This window comes from Mastigoproctus giganteus, chromosome 11 (assembly GCF_048544385.1).
Source record: "Mastigoproctus giganteus isolate SK-2022 chromosome 11, ASM4854438v1, whole genome shotgun sequence".
NCBI lineage: Eukaryota > Metazoa > Arthropoda > Arachnida > Uropygi > Thelyphonidae > Mastigoproctus > Mastigoproctus giganteus.
Genome location: NC_143585.1, coordinates 178,883,858 through 178,901,367, shown reverse-complemented (window position 1 = coordinate 178,901,367; position 17,510 = coordinate 178,883,858). Strand labels below are relative to the sequence as shown.

General features: G+C 38.2%; 1 protein-coding gene across 4 annotated transcripts in view; it reads left to right on the top strand.

Moving 5' to 3' along the window:
- Spf45 (splicing factor 45) overlaps positions 1 to 17,510 on the top strand; it is a 264,681-nt gene that overhangs the window by 111,287 nt on the left and 135,884 nt on the right. For all 4 annotated transcript variants that reach the window (XM_090385005.1, XM_090385002.1, XM_090385006.1 and 1 more), the window contains one exon: positions 15,076 to 15,161. In XM_090385005.1, coding sequence (XP_090241131.1) covers positions 15,076 to 15,161 — 86 coding nt within the window. The remainder of the gene's footprint in view (positions 1 to 15,075; positions 15,162 to 17,510) is intronic.

The following is a 17,510-nucleotide window of genomic DNA, read 5'->3' as shown; positions in this document are numbered from 1 at the left end:
CACAACTCCAGCTGGCTTCCGTTTTCTAGTCACACTGACCTTGCTGGTCGAGATGAGGCTTTTGCAATTACTAATGACCTTGCACCGATTGTTCATTTACCTACAAGAATACCGGACAATCCTAATCTTACAGCCAACACGCTTGATATTTTTCTCACAAATGACCCTTCTACACGGTCATTACATGGACAAAGTGAGTGGTCCTTTAGGCACCTCAGATCAAAACTTGGTGATTCTCTTCTCCAATGGAGCCTTTATCTCATGGCTATTCCCAACCTTGTATTGTGTGGTATTACAAGAATACAAAATGGGATGACCTGCGAGGTTTCTTTTCCTTGGTCGGACTACTGTTTCAAAACTTCTGATGCCATTTGCTCTGATTGTGTCAGTGAAATTATTCGTGCAGGAATGGAATCCTTTATCCCGCACTCCACTTTAAAATCTTGTGCTTTATCTAAACCTTGGTTTTCCAATAAATGTGTTAAGGCTGTTCAAGAGAAGAATGTTGCATATCGTAATTGGCTTGTTTCTAATTCTTCCATTTCATTTTCTGGCTATACCAAAGCTCGCAGCAATTATAAAGCAATTATTAATCAGTCCAAACTAGAGTTTGAACAGGCTAAGAGTAGAAAACTTGCTTCTTTCACTAATGGTAGCCAAGCATTTTGGTCTCTTGCCAAAGCTATTGGCCGCAACTCTCTGCTCCCACCTCTGTCCAAACCAGATGGTTCTGTTGTCACTTCAGCCAAGGATAAAGCTGACCTGCTAGCATGCATTTTTCTTCCAGCTCATATATTAATGATCATGGTAAAACACCTCCCACCATTCCCAGCATGCTCCATTCAATGCCTCCTGTGGTGTTCTGTCAGAAGGATGTCAGAAGGATTTTGACAAATCTTGATGCTAAGAAAGCTCCACGTCCCGATGGTATTTCTCCATTTGTTCTCAAAACCTGTGCTCTTGAACTTACTCCTGTTCTTTGTCACCTTTTTCACTTTGTTATTCCAATTGTGTTTTTCCTTCCGCTTGGAAATTTGCTTATATCCAGCCAGTTGCTAAAAAGGGTGACAAATCCTTCCCATCAATTATCGCTCCATTGCAATTACTTCTACTCTTTCTAAAGTAATGGAGAAATCAATTAACCGCCAACTCTTAAACTGTCTAGAAACCTCCTGTCTGATCAATGATTGCCAGTATGGATTGAGCCAGTGTCGATCCACTGGTGATATTCTGGCTTACGTTACCCATTTGTGGACTGATTCAACGGGAAAGTTCAATGAAACAAAAGCAGTTGCTCTCGACATATCAAAGGCTTTTGATCTTGTTTGGCCTAAAGGGCTTCTAAACAAGCTTCCATCTTATGGTTTGCCAACTGTGTTTTGTAATTGGTTATCCAGTTTTCTCTCTGATTGCTTGCTGAGGGTAATGGTAGATGGCTCTCTGTCTTCTAACTTCTCCACTAATGCCGGTGTCCCCCAAGGTTCAGTTCTTTCCCCCCACTCTTTTCCTCTTGTATATTATTGACCTTCTTCCATTGACTGGAAATCCTATCCATAGTTTTGCCGATGAAAGCACACTGCATTCCACTTTCCATTTTGAGAAACCCTGCTCTGCTCAATCAGCTTCAACTTCTCGAAAATCTGCTCTCAATTCCTTAAATGGCGATCTCCAGTGAGGCAAAGATAACTTACCTGATTTCAATTGTTCTAAAATTCAGTCTTGTCTTATATCTCGCAAAAAGGATTCTTCTGCTCCTATGCTTATCTTTGGTGACACTCCGATTTCTAGGCAAAATGATATATCTCTTGGGGATTACCCTGACTTCTAATCTCTCTCTCTTGGCACAAGCACAGTACAAATATTGCTTCCTCTGCATCTAAAAAACTTTGGTTTTCTCTTTCGCTCTCGGCATTACTTTTCTTCCAAACAGCTGTTCACTCTGTGCAAATTGCAAATACACTCTACCATGGAATATTGTTCCCACATCTGGGGTGGTGCCCCCAAAACCTCTCTCAGGCTTCTTGATTCCATTCAGAACAGGGCAGTTAGGTTAATTAATGATTCATCTCTAACAGTCTCTCCGCTCGCTGTCTCATAGACATACTGTTTCTGCTGCATACCTCTTCTACAGATATTTCCATGGGCACTGTTCTTCTGAATTGACTTCTATAATTCCTGCTCTCTCTTTCAAAACAGTTGAAACATGTGCCACCGCCAGCCAACATCCATTTACTGTCCAACTTGAAACTCACAGAACTCAACTTTTCATCTTCCTCATTTATTCATTCAACTGCCATTTTCTGGAACAACCTTCCTTCATACGTATTTCCTGAAAATTAGGGTGCCTTCGTAGCCAGGTGGGCAGGAGCAGCAGTGCGTAGCACACGCTTCTTGATTAGACCAGGGTTCGAGCCCGTGACCATCAAATACGGAGGATGCGGAAAGGTCAGGGAATGACCACCACATAACCCCGGAGCAATATGGCCTTAGTTGCTAATGCTCCTGAAAACCAAATAACTAACAAACAAACAAACAAACAAACAAACAAACAAACCTGAAAATTAGTCTACAGAAGTTCAAGTCCAATGTCAACAGATATTTTCTTTTGTCTTCTCAACCTCCAACCCAAGCACGGTACTAAGTACTATAGGTTCTAATACCTCTCGTGTTTGGGGTTTACATAAAAAACAATTTAAAAAAAATCAATATGCATGTATACATGCTCTCATTTAGTCTAACACAGCCCATGTATTTATTTGTTCTGTAATACCCACAACATTGCTTTTAATTCCTGACACTTTGCTGTCCAGGCTGCTGCATGGTAGCAGCCTGGACAGCAGTGCAAGAGGCTTTCTCTCTGCATGTGGCTCTAGTTAATCCATTAGCTCTCTTGACATTGGCACCTGTATGTGGTGAGGAAACCTCTCAGAGATGCTGCTAGTCCAGATTAGCATCACTGGGATCCAATGCGCACAGCCTAGGTTCTAGGCTATAACCATTCCATGTGGTTGTCCCAGCTCCAACACCACTTTTGTTCCTTCTACAAGACTAGTGGTTCTGTGATGGCTCGCCCAAGATCAGTCGGCTAGTGGGTTTGTCTTCAAAGGTCAGTTATGTTGATGCCATGCCCCTACTCTCATGTTCCAAGGAACAGGATACAGGCTGGCAGAGGTGCGAGTATGGTGTCTAAGTAAGACACAATAACTATGTGCTAGTACCCTCTAGAAATCTTATCCTTACTCTGAGTTTACCAACATCTAATTCCATCACATCTCAGAACCTACACTGCATACTTAGGCCATACATACCAAATCCTTTAACGTGCTTCAAGTCCTTGAAGCTGTTACAGACATTCTCTTAGTTATGCCAAGCTGGGCTTGCTACCTGGGAGTCTTAAACTCTGATGGAACTGATATTTGGGTGAAACTCAAGTTGCAAAGTCCGGTCAGTCTGTATCAGCCAATACCCTGCTTTGCACCTTCATGATGGTGGAACTATTAGTAACCCTAGCTATAGCCCCCATGTGCAAGTCTGAAATACAGGACATAACATACTGGATGTGAACCAACATAAGCAGGGGTCAAGATGCAGCCTCCACACTGTACGAATGAATGCCACCCAATTTGTGTTACCAGGCAGTAGTACTAGTAGTAGTAGTAGTGGCATGTGATGCAAGAAAGCATGTGTATGAACTTATGCAGCATCAGCCAAAAAAAAAAAAAAAAAATATCACACCATTCCCTCCAAATGCCTGTCCAGTTCCTCCTTAAATTTATTCAACCTATCAACTTCCACAACGACAGATGGAAGTTTGTTCCAGCAATTAACCACCCGCTGGCTAAAGGCAAATTTCCGCACATCTATTCTACATCTGTCTTTTCTTAATTTGAATTTATGCCCCCTTAGGTTCGTAATCTGAACAAGTGGAAGGATCCCATCAGAATTCAGCATGCTCAACCCATTCAAGGCCTTATACAGTACCTCAGTCAGATCACCGCGCAGGTGCCTAGTCTCCAGCCACTGCAATTTGCAGAACTTAAGCCTTCGTGGTAAGCGGATCCCTTCATTCCCCTCACCAATCTTGTTGCCCTTCTCTGTACACGCTCAAGTAAATCTACATTCTTCCTAAAATGAGGCCTCCAGACCTGTATGCAGTACTCAAGGCGTGGCCTGACCATTGCCTTATACAGAAGGATAATCACCTCCTTTTCCCTGCTAGAAAAATTCCTATATATCATTGACAAAAAAACCCCATGACCTGCCCTGGCAGCCTGTCTGCATTGCTCAGAAAACTTTATATCTGCCTGCACAATTACTCCCAGGTATTTTTCGTTTTCTGCCACCTTAAGTGTAGTACCACACAGTTGGTACGTTTCTCTGGGGTTACTTCTATCCATATGCAGTACTTTGTATTTGTCAAGGTTAAACTTCAGTTGCCACTTCTTAGCTCATCTGCCCAAATTATCTAGATCCTGTTGCAGTAGCACACTGCCATTACTGTCATTAACAACCCTGCCAACCTTTGTATCATCTGCAAACTTCGACATTAAGCCTGATATATCTTCATCAATATCATTGATAAATATACAAAACAACAGTGGACCCAACACCAAACCCTGTGGGACTCCACTAATAATGTTAGTCCACGAAGAGCAGCACCCATTGATTACCACCCTCTGTCTTCTCGCACTTAACCATCCTTTTATCCATTGTAGCAACTTACCCTTAATACCATTCTGCTCCAATTTGTACAATAGTCTTCCATGCGCAACAGTGTCAAAAGCTTTCCTGAAATCCAAATATTTGATATCAAAATTATTTTTTGCATCCAGTTCCTTTGTAACCACATCATAATATCCTATCAAATTTGTCAGACAAGACTTTCCCTTAGCAAACCCATGATGTGGCTGAATTATTGCTGCCGTCTTGTCTAGATGATCCTGCAATGCATCTTTAACCAGTGACTCCATTATTTTACCCGGAACAGAAGTTAAACTAACTGGTCTGTAATTACTCGTGTCACCCTTTGATCCCTCTTTGTGAATTGGGGATACATTTGCACATCTCCAGTCCGTGGGAAACTCCCCTGAGTCCAAGGATGCTCTCATAATTATGGCTAAGGGTTTGCTTAGTTGCTTTGCCGCCTCCTTTAATATAACTGGATAGATCCCATCCACACCAGATGCTTTTCTTATGTTTAACTTCAACAATTTCTCCTCCACTTTGCTCTCGGTTATTACAAAATCATTAAGTATCCTGCTACAATTTGATAACCTTCTGCCATTTTCAAACCTTAATAATTCCTCATGTGTGAATGTAGATGCAAAATACTCGTTCAGTTTGTTTGCTATCTGAGCAGGATCATCAACAGTCGAACCATCGATGTCAAGTGGATCAATCAGATTCATCCACTTCCTTTTAGAGTTTATATAAGTAAAGAAATCCTTGCTGTTTTTCTTAGCATCTTTTGCCAAGAATTTCTCGTATTCTGCCTTCGCCTGCCTAACCTCCTTTGTGACCTAATTATAGACTAGCTTATATCTACCATAGGCTTCTGAGTCGCTTAATAATTTATATGCATCCCATGCATTTTTGTTCTCTGTTAAGAGTCTCATTAGTTCATTTGATAACCATTTAGGCCTAAACCTTGAACGATATTTCTTAATAGGTATGAAACTTCTAGTAGCATCCATGATTAATTCCTTGAATGCTTCCCACTTAGAATTTACTGTTGGTAACATCATCAGTTGATCCTACTGTACAGAATTTAAAAACTTTCTGAGACCACTGTACTCACCTTTACGGAAGCAATAACCCTTTCCTTTACCCCTGTTGGTAATTAAATCTTTAAGTAAATCCCACATCAGTACACTGTGATCACTGCCACCTAGTGGTTCCTTTATCTGCAAATTCTTAATACACGAATGATTACTGCTGATAACCAGATCAAGAGTATTATTCTCTCTGGTTGCCTCTCGAACATGCTGCTGCAGAAAACAATCATCCAATAAATCCACAAAAGTCTGAGTGTGTGAGTGACCAACCAACAAGTTCCAGTCAATATCTCGGAAGTTAAAATCCCCCATTATAAGACATTCCGATTTACTAGCCCACTCTATTTCTCTGTACAATTGTTCATTATACTCATTCGAGTCAATTGGCCTATAACACACTCCTACTCTTATTTTTGCTTTCGCAGTGCTTATGTCACACCAAACTGACTCAACAGTGCACTGTTCATCTATATCAACTGGGGGCACTTCTTTTGATTTTGTATTTCTTAATTAACAGCATAACACCTCCTTCCTTTCTGGGCGCCTTGGTAGCCAGGTGGGAAGGAGCAGCAGTGCGTAGCACACGCTTCTTGATTAGACCAGGATTTGAGCCCGTCACCACCAAGTACGGAGAATGCAGAAAGATCAGGGAATGACCACCTCATATCCTGGAGCAATATGGCCTTAGTTGCTAATGCTCCTAAAAACCAAACAACAACAACAACCAAAAATTCCAGTTCTGCATTCCTTATATCTGTGTGACACCACGTCTCTGCTATCCCAACAATATCCGCCTTTGATGTCTTGACCAACACTTCAAATTCATCAAATTTATTTACTATACTTCTAGCATTGGTATACATGCAAGCATACATGCAAGCAAGCATACACGCTCCTATTCCTAGTTACCCTAACACATCCCATATACCCACCTATTTCACGATGACTGCCATCAGTCCCTGAAACTCCCAACACCCCTCGCTCCAGGTCGCTTCTTATTCTAATAGAAGTTGTGCAAGAAGAATCACCTTCACCTCTGCCTGCGGCTACTGCTAAACTATTAGTCCTTGTATCCCCCGAATCTAGCCGTTTTCCGACCCACCTGGCACTGCCTCGATAGCATCAGCAAATATTCTTGCGCCCTTTCTGTTTAAGTGTTTCCCATCCCTGTAGAAGCAGTCTCTCCTGTTAACAAGTACAGACCAGGCTGAAAAAAATTCTATCCCTTGAGCCTTGCACAATCTTTCCAGGGCCAAATTGATCGACGAGACTCTCATCATATACTCCCTCCTATCGTGTCTGGGCAGAATTGCAGACACTTGCAAATTCAACCCTTATTCCCTGCTTTTGTTCAACAGTGACCTGTATTTGTTAAGTAATTCTGCCGGTATCCTACTCTTAATATCATTAGTGCAAACGTGTACAACTATATCACCTTTTGTGCCCTTAAAAGATGATATCCGCTCTGCATCATCAACCTTTGCCCTTATCAGATATTCCCTGGTCCTGTTCCACCTATCCTTTTTACAAAGCATGTTCATCGTTTCCCTGACAATAGAGTCACCATCAACTACTAGTTCCTGTGGGACCAGCACATTCTGCCTTGGGGGTTGTCGCTGTGTTGCATGATGACCAAGTGCAAGCTCTGGCTTTGATGTGCGCAGCTGAGAGCCTGATGGGCCCCTCAATTTAGATCCTTCGAGGGCATCCACCCTGTCCTTCAAGCTCTCATATAGGCCCATAACAACCCTGAGTTGTCGCCTGATTTCCTTGCATCGCGCACACACACAAAGTCATCCCCCATGGCAATATCATGTTCCGTTCCAGAGAGTTCGGCAAATATTTCACAAGCTGCACATTTTTTTAGGCTGTGATGCATTGGAGAATCGCCCCCCTTTTCTGTTCTCCCTCAAATCACAGCACTCTTGCCACTTTGTGCCCGTTGCTTTGCTGCGCTAATTTGGGGCATGATATTTTAAATTAATAAGATCAATAAATTAAATAAATTAAATGTCAATACTACACTATCTAATAGAAACAGTGAAGCGTATTACGCTATATAATTATACGTTAGAGCTACCTAGTTACCTCAATTAAAAATTTGAATTCCTTGCCACTATATACAAAAACAATGGCTGCAAGATTCGAATGAAATAACGGTTTTACGTATATTAAGTAGTAATCTACAAAAACTCTTTTATCTAAATTAAAAATAAAAATAACCAGCTAACTATAAGACTACGTATAAAGTACAATATAAAATAACAATTATGTAAATAAATAGGCAACCACTTCTTGCTTTTTTTGGAGCCTGTAATACACAGTTGTAATTTTTAAAGAGAGTCAGTGCCCTCTCCTTAGTCCTCTAAAATCCGAATATCATATATTTGGATCTTAGAAGAGTTTTTGATACTGTGGCACATTGAAGACTGCTGAACAAATTGGAGCCTTGTGGCATTGGATGCAAATTGCTGCTATGGATAAAGGGATGGTTGAGTGGGAGAAGACAGAGAGTGGTAATCAATGAACACTGCTTTTCGTGGATTAATGTTATTACTGGAGTTCCTCAGGGTTCAGTGTTGGGTCCATTGTTGTTTTCTGTGTTTATAAATGATATTGATGATGGTATATCAGGCTTAATGTCCAAGTTTGCAGATGATACAAAGTTTGGCAGGGTTGTTAAGGGCACTAATGACAGTATACTGCTGCAACAGGATCTAGAAAAGTTGAGCAGATGGGCTGAGATGTGGCAAATAAAGTTTAACATTGACAAATGTAAAGTAGTGCATATGGGAAGCAGTAACTCCAGAATAACGTATCAACTCTGTGGTACTACACTGACAGTGGTAGAGAATGAAAAGGAACTGGAGGTTATTGTGCAGGCAGATATGAAGTTTTCTGAGCAGTGCAGACGATTTGCAAGAGTTGCTCATGGTGTCTTGTCAATGATATACACAAATTTTTTTTTAGCAGGGATAAGGAGGTGATTATCCCCTTGAATAAGACAATGGTCTGGCCACACTTTGAGTACTATATACAGATCTGGAGGCCTCATTTTAAGAAGGATGTGAGCTGCTGGAATGAGTACAGAGAAGGCCAACAAGATTACTGAATGGAACAAAGGGTTGCTCTTACGGCGAAAGGCTTTAGTTTTGCAGATTGCAGTGTGTGGAGACCAGGCACCTGCGAAGTGATCTGATTGAGGTCTATAAAGGCTTGAATGGTTTGAGCATGCTCAATGCTGATGGGATTCTAGACGATTGTAGGATAGATATGTGGAAGTTTGCCTTTAGCCAGTGGGTAGTTGTTTGGTGGAACAGGCTTCCATCTTTTGTTGTGGAAGTTGTTAGCCTAAATAAATTTAAGGCTGAGCTGGACAGGTATTTGGAACGAATGGAGAGGTGAAATGGGAGCAATTTTTTTTTTTTTTTTTTTGCCTGATGCTGCATAAGCTTGCTTTCTTGCATCTTATGCTTCTACTAATGTTAATGCTTATTGTACATCGATCATTAAAAATTGTTCGCATTTGTTTTACGTTCAGGATCATTTTCTTCACACTGAAGGCCTCAACAAAATTTCAAAATATGCCAACATTTAATGTTTAAGTTTAATATCTTTGTTGCCCTCATTTTTTTCCTCTTGTCATTGATATTGTCACTAGTTAATTTTTTTTTTTTTTTTACTGTCCAGTGTCAGAGTACTCGGATATTCAATTGTTCACTACTGTGGCCATCTAAACGAGAAATATAAGGCAACGTGTGAATGATTCACTTCCACGAAACAACAGATGACTGCTTGTTGGGATAAAGGAAATCACTCTCTTCTAAATCTGTAACAGGGTGCTTACGAGAGAAGGTTGACCAGAGCCTATTGTCTGAATGTTTAATACACTGGTTTGCCCACTGGCTATGAATACACAGAAAGTAGTTGACCAGCTCAACTTCTCTGTTTGTGGGTAGTTGGATAAGTTTTACGGGTCCCACAGTTGCAGATGGTAATCTCTTATCTTAATTCGGGCGTAACAACAGCACTATTGTTTGCTTGAAGGCCATGGGTGCAAATGATGTGTACCCAGTTAAGTCTCGTAATGCAGTCATTATATGGAAAATTTTCATTTCCATAAAACGAAGAAATAAAAAAATTCTAAAAAAATTCGGTAAAGAATAAAATTCTATTTGGCGAATTCTAAAAAAAATTTGGTAAAAAGAACACATTTATTTCTAAATAGAAAAATTCACTGTAAAGAAGTTTGTTAAACAAAGGTCTGACTGTACTTATTATTTATTACGATTTTACTAATTATCAAAAAAAGTGCATAGCCACGAATTTGCCAAGGGTGCCCCATCATAAAGTGAATTTCAACCGAGTTTTTTAGTGTATTATTAAAATGGGACAAATGAAAAAAAACTGATACAAAGAAATATTGTGTGAAGAACGGACAGGCAGAATTCAGTTTTTCAAGAACCTGTTTAGCAGGGAGAGATTTCTGCAGATATTTTAAATGTTGCATCTCTGTCTAGCCAAAAGGACAAACAAAGGGGTTCAAAGCACTAAGTCGATGTTCTCAACCAGTGCTGCAGCACATTAGTGTGCTATGAGTATGCTTCAAGTGTGCTGCGGGTAAGATGCAAATAAAAAAAACAATTTATAAATCCAAGTTTTATAATAAAAATTAATTCAAACAAAAATTTCATTTATTTATGATGCGCTGATTTGAGTGCTTTTCGGTGGTCAATGTGACATGTTTTGATTCCTACTACTAGATCTGTTCAATCTGGGGGCTTAAAGGGGAACAGGTATCCTGTGTGTTATCAGACACTCAGCCTAAAACACTGATATATCCAATATCTCTCTATTACAGAAGAGTTAGGAGAAGTCCGGTTGGCCTGCCTCCCTAAAATCCACTCATCACACCTTCTCGATGGTAAGCCCTGTTACGTCACTTAGGTGGCAACAAATGTGTAGAGTGGTTCTCTTCAAGACGCCTGGTCAGTGTGAAGAGGAAAAGACCAAACCCTCCAGCACATGAAAGCACGGCGAAACAAATGGCCCTCAGTCCCCAGCAGCTTTCACTCTCCCTCTTATGGCAGCGAGAGGATCAGAGTGGAAGCAGAGGGTGCTAAGAATCTCTGGGTATGACCAGGCTGCCATGCACGGAAACTGAACTTGTCCTGTTATAACGTAAGAACACTAATTGGTGAAGACATGATATTAGAACTGGAAAAGGAATTGGAAAATGTGAATTGGAATATCATCGGTTTGGCTGAAACAAGAAGAAGAAATGAATCACTTATAAGTCTATCAAGTGGAAATCTGCTGTACACCAATGGAAACAGTGAAAGGAGTGAAGGTTGAGTTGGGTTTCTGGTCCATAAAGATTTTAAAAACAACATTTTGGAATTCAAAAGTACATCACAAAGAGTGTCAAGACTAATACTCAAGATTTCTAAGAGATACAAGCTAAAGATTATAATGATTTATGCACCAACATCGAGCCATGATAATGAAGAGGTTGAAGAAATGTATACCGAAATTGAGAGTCTTCTAGATGAGCATAAAACCCACTACACTATTATTATGGGAGACTTCAATGCTAAGGTTGGAAAAAGACAAAACAGCGCAGAAAGGGGAACAATAGGAAATTTTGGAATTGGTGAAAGAAATGAAAGAGGTGGAAGACTTGTGGAATTTGCAGAATCTCAAGGATTGTCAGTAATGAACACTTTTTTCAAGAAAAGGGTGAACAGAAAGTGGACATGGAAGAGTCCAAATGGATTAACTACTAATGAAATCGACTTCATCCTTACTAACAGAATTTATATTGTGAATGATGTTACCGTCCTGAATAAGGTAAATGTTGGAAGTGATCGCAGAATGGTAAGATGTACACACTTGATATAGATGTAGGAAAGGAAAGGAAAAAACTGACTTGAGTAAATAATACAAAGGTCTTTGAGATAACAGAAGAGGAGAAAAAGCAGTATGTACTGGAACTTAAGAACAAGTATGAGCTTCTGCAGACTGCTGAGGACCAAGATATCGACGAGGAATATTACAACTTTTTGAAAGTGATAAAGCCCAAGAAACCTATAGGGAAAAAGAAATCCGAAGAAGAAAAAATTAGTCAAGAAACACTTATGATGAACCGAAGATGACAAATGAAAAGCAAGAAAAACACTGACAGGGAGAAAATTGAGTATACTGAATTATGCAGAGCCATTAGAAAGAGACTCAGAGAGGACATAAGAAGATTTAACACAAGAAAAGTAGAACAAGCATTAAGGGAAAACAAAGGAATTAAATCAGCAGCCATGAGCAGTAATACAGAAAGACAAATGATACTGAAACTGAAGAATAGCGATGGTGTACTTATAAACAGCAGAGAAGGCATAATTCAAATAGCAGAAGACTACTATAGAGAATTATACAAGGAGCAGGGGAATGATGCCAGCAGTGGGGAAGATGGATTGCAAAGTAGCAACACATACGACATACCCAATATTCTTCCTGATGAGGTAGAACATGCATTGAAGAAAATGAAGAATCAGAAAGTCCAGGGGGAAGATGAAGTTACTGTAGAGTTGTTAAAATTTGGAGGAAGAGACATAACACAAAAACTGGCAAGGCTTTTCACAAAGTGCATTAGAAAAGGTGTGATGCCTAAGCAGTGGAATAATGCAATCATAGTTTTGCTGCATAAGAAAGGAGATAAATCAGAAATTGGAAATTATAGACCAATTAGCTTGCTATCCCACATCTACAAGTTGTTCACAAGGGTCATTACTAGCTAAAGTAATGATACAAGATACAAGCTAAAGATTATAATGATTTATGCACCAACATCGAGCCATGATAATGAAGAGGTTGAAGAAATGTATACCGAAATTGAGAGTCTTCTAGATGAGCATAAAACCCACTACACTATTATTATGGGAGACTTCAATGCTAAGGTTGGAAAAAGACAAAACAGCGCAGAAAGGGGAACAATAGGAAATTTTGAAAGAATACTTGATGAGAATCAACCGAAAGAGCAAGCTGGCTTTAGGACAGGATTCTCAACTATGGATCACCTTCATGTAATATCACAGCTAATGGAGAAAGCAAATGAATATAAAACACCATTATGCCTGGCATTTGTGGATTATGAAAAGGCATTTGACTCCATACAGCATAAGGCAATGTTTCGGGCACTGGAAAGACAAGGCATTGATACCCCATATATTATGATTTTGAAGAAAATATATGAGAGTGCTACCTCCTTTATTAGACTAGACAAAGACAGTAGGAAATTTAAAATTGAGAAAGGAGTTCGACAAGGAGACACAATATCTCCGAAGCTGTTTACTGCTGCCCTTGAGGAAGCTTTCAGAAGATTAGACTGGTCGCAGAAAGGAGTCAATGTGAACGGAGAGTACATTAAACCATTTACGATTTGCAGATGACATTGTGGTCATTAGCCACGATCCCAACGAATTAGAGGAAAATCTTAATCAGTTATGCACAGCTAGTAAGGATTTTGGACTAAAGATGAATATGGCTAAAACAAAAGTAATGATGAACAAGTATGCCACAGAAAGGGAAAGAATGATTGAAGGAGCAGTAATTGAAAAGGTGGAGTCATATACTTATCTGGGACAAGTCATTAGCTGTAATAATGATAAATGGCTGGAAGTCAAGAGAAGAATAAATTTTGGATGGATAGCATTCAGGAAATATAGTCACATACTGAAGAGCAATATCCCAGTTTGTCTGAAACGTAAAATAATGAACTAATGTATACTCCCCACCATGACTTATGGAAGTAAAACTTGGCCACTCACCAAAAGAATGGAAGAGAAGCTGAGAACTACACAGCGAAGAATGGAACGAATCATATTGGGAATCAGACTGTTAGATAAGAAGAGAAACACATGGATTAGGCAACAAACTCAAGTAAAGGACATTCTTATCAAAACTAAAGAACTAAAATGGTCTTGGGCAGGACACATAGCTCGAAGACATGATAACAGATGGACTAAGAAAATAACAGAATGGTATCCAAGAGGAGCTAGAAGAAAACCTGGAAGACAAAGCGGAGATGGATAGACGAAATTCATGAGTTTGTGGGTAGTAAATGGATGGCCATTGCTTAAAACAGAAGGAACTGGAAAGTTGCTGGAGAGGCCTTCATCCTGCAGTGGATTGAAAATGGCTGATGATGATGACTAGATCTGTTCAGCTTTATTTGGCCATTCTTAGTACGTAGTCTCTCCTAGGTACCCTGCAGTGCATTTTGCAGTTGTATAGGTGCAACTTGTCAGCAGCATACTATGAAATTTTTGTTGTGTTTTTATATGTCTAAATTGTCACATTCCATTAATTCATGTAGAACAGGTATTTTCAATGAACTATATTAGTATGTTCTAGGAGTAACTTTAATTTTTTTAGAAATTATTAGCGATGGATAAATTTAAAGCTCTCACATTTAAAGTGAAAACCCTGTCTCGTTTAAAGCTACGCAGGGTTTCCACTTTGAATGAGATTAAACAAAAATAAAAGAGAGATGAAAATTGGCAGAATAGGAGCTGAGATTAAGCCTATGCACAATAAAATCTCGTATTTGAAAACTGTGCCTCCCATCAAACCCAACCAACTGACTTATTAAAATGTTATAATTGTATTTTTGTTTTTTTTTATTTAATTATGTTAATTTTTTACACATTTTCTTTTAAATTTTGTGTAATTCATGTATGTTCAAAAAAAAGAGATATTAAAAGCATCTAAAACAAATAATAAGTGTATTATTAAATAAAGCCAACAGAAATAACTTCCTGTTTGTGAATAGAGTATAGTATTGATTGTAATGTGCCACAAAATTTTAGTGTCTTTAAAAGTGCCACAGCAATGAAAAGGTTGAGAAACACTGCTCTAAACTAATAATATTTTTGATTATTTGAATGGTAAGTCTTGTAAAAATTTTATTATAGGAAGAAATATTGCATTAGAGCTTTTAAACTGTTTTGTTACGTTGTTTTATTTGTTTTATTACTAAAATAAATACTTTTTTTGCACTTCTCATTTAAATTAGTAATTTTTGATTATTTGAGTTGGACTGCAAAGAGTTAAAATTAAAAATAGTGTACATTTTTAAAAGTTACTTGTTTCCTCAGTATTATGTAAGAACCACACTATTAATTCAGAATATTGATGTAGTGCTTCTTTCTGCTGCTAAAAAGAAAAAAAAAAGGATTTTTAAAAAGCAGTTTTAGTAATTTATTCTTATAATGGTCAAACTTAACGTAAAAACATTATCATTCTTTAGGTGGAGGAAAGATAGGCGTGAAAAACCAAAAGAGTTAGAAAGAATACAAGATGAAGATGAACTGGAGGAGGAGAGACCACACAGAGGTATATGAAATAGATAATTTTTTAAGCTGCAAATTAAATTGCCTGGTGGTAATATGATTCCTATATGAATTTCCTTTGTCTAGTTAACTTAAGTGGTACTTAAGTTAAAAGATGACTTATGTGTTTAGTCAGTTTTTCCCATATGGTGTGTGTGGAACCCTGGGGTTCTGTGAAATGGAAAAAAAAAAAAAAAAAATAGAATAACATTTCAAGACTTAAAAAAATTCTAATAATATTTCTCAAAAAGAATTAAATATTTTTTATGATAATTTTAATTTAAGAAATCACAGCATGTTCATATGTTAATCAAATGAATTATATGTATGTAATTTGAAATCATAAACATGTAAACATGGCACTGTTAAAATTACAGAAGATACAAACTTTTGGCAATTCCATACCAATTGTGTGTGTGTGCAACAGTAAGCGGCAACTGAGCAGTCTATAGTGTGGGACGGGGATTGCAATTGCATGCCACGTACTGCAGTCATCAGTAAATTGACGTGGTATATGTGCTCATGCAATAATCTGATTTTGTAGCATATGCCTGTTAAACACTTACCAATGACTGCAGTTCGTATTCACTTTTTCAAAAATGTTCCAACAGTTGCATACAAAATTTAACTTAATGACATCTAAATTCACCATGGATCATTGGTTAAAAGAAGGAACTTTAAAGAAAAATATCGGTACTTCAGTACCAATATTTTACAAACAGTGCTTCAAACAGCACTTCAAACAGTTTTGTGCTTACAGAAACCAGCATGCAAAATACCAAGTAAATCAAGAAGACAATTGTGAAGAATTGCAGCCTTCTGATTCCGGATTTATGGAAACAAGTGACACATCCAAGAAAAGCGAGAACCACTCAGTTCCATTAAATTTTATTCTTGTACTAAGGCATGCATATGTGACATGAGCCATTTTTGCCTTTAGCCAGCAAGCAGTTGGTTTGTGGAATAGACTTCCATCACTTGTTGTTGAAGTTGATAGCCTAAACAAATTTAAGGCTCAGCTGGACAGGTATTTCGAACGAATGGAGGGGTGAAATGGGAGTAGTGGTTGTGGTTTTTTTTTTTTTGGCTGATGCTGAATAAGCTTGCTTTCTTGCATTATATGCCTCTACTAATGCTAATGCTAATTTGTCATTCGAATTTACAAACATTGGAGATGAAGATGCTCAATGTCTACTTTGCAACAAAATATTAGCAAATAGTTCTTTAACACCTGCGAAATTACAATGACATTTTGAAAAAAATCACATGGAATACAAAGCAATGTCTTTATATAAAGACATTGCTTATTTTAAGCAGAAGCTTGAAAAATTACATGACAAAGCTAAACTCTTCATGACAAAAAATTTAAAACAGACAACAAAAACACAACAGGGGCTTCTTACAAGACAAGCTATCGCATAGCACATGGAATATGTTGGTGAAAATGTGTTTATGTGTGTAGTGATGGTGGCAAAGCAATGGTAGGAACAGTGGCAGGTTCTGTAATATCAATAAAGAATGTCGCAAAAAACTGTTGCCATTGCACCGTAAAACATATAACAACAACAGCAAAAAACTGTACCAAAAGTCGCTGTGTTCTCCACAGGCATGCACTGGTAGCTAAAGATGTTTCAGCCTCACTTAAAACCTTGTTTGAGGAAGCAGTGCAGATTATTAACTTTATAAAAAGTCTTCCATTACAGTCATGATTATTTAAAATTATATCTGAAGATATAGTTAGTGACTACACAGCCCTGCTTTTACATACTGTAGTCAGGTAGCTATCGTGAGGTAAAATTCTTGTTAGAATGTTTGAATTATAGCAAGAGCTATTGGCATATTTTCTTGATCATAAATTTTGATTATCTGATCGATTAAGAAAACTTTTCATCACTATCCAGAATTGCATATCAAAAAAAAAATTTTTCACTGCACATAAGTTGAAATTTTGGATCTCAGCTGTAAACAAAATAATTTGAATTGTTTCCCAACCCCTCAAGTAATTTCTTGATGAATCTGAATGAGAACTTGAAGAAATTTGCAGCAACATTGCAGATCATCTTTACAATTTATACACATCCATCAATGAGTATTTTCTGTTTGTGAATGAAAAAAAAAAAGAATTGCTGGGTTCAAAATCCATTCTGGTTTTCTGCACTAGATTACGAAAACCTAATCGAAATCACATCAAGATAGTGAATTAAAAGAAAAAATTCAAAGAAATTTCGCTTGTTTCTTTCTGGAGTGACTTAAAGAATACCCACAGTTATCAAGACGGGCAATTCGAGTGTTGTTGCTATTCGCCAGACATTTTTGTGCAAAACTGGATTCTTGCAGTTCACAGGAACAAAAA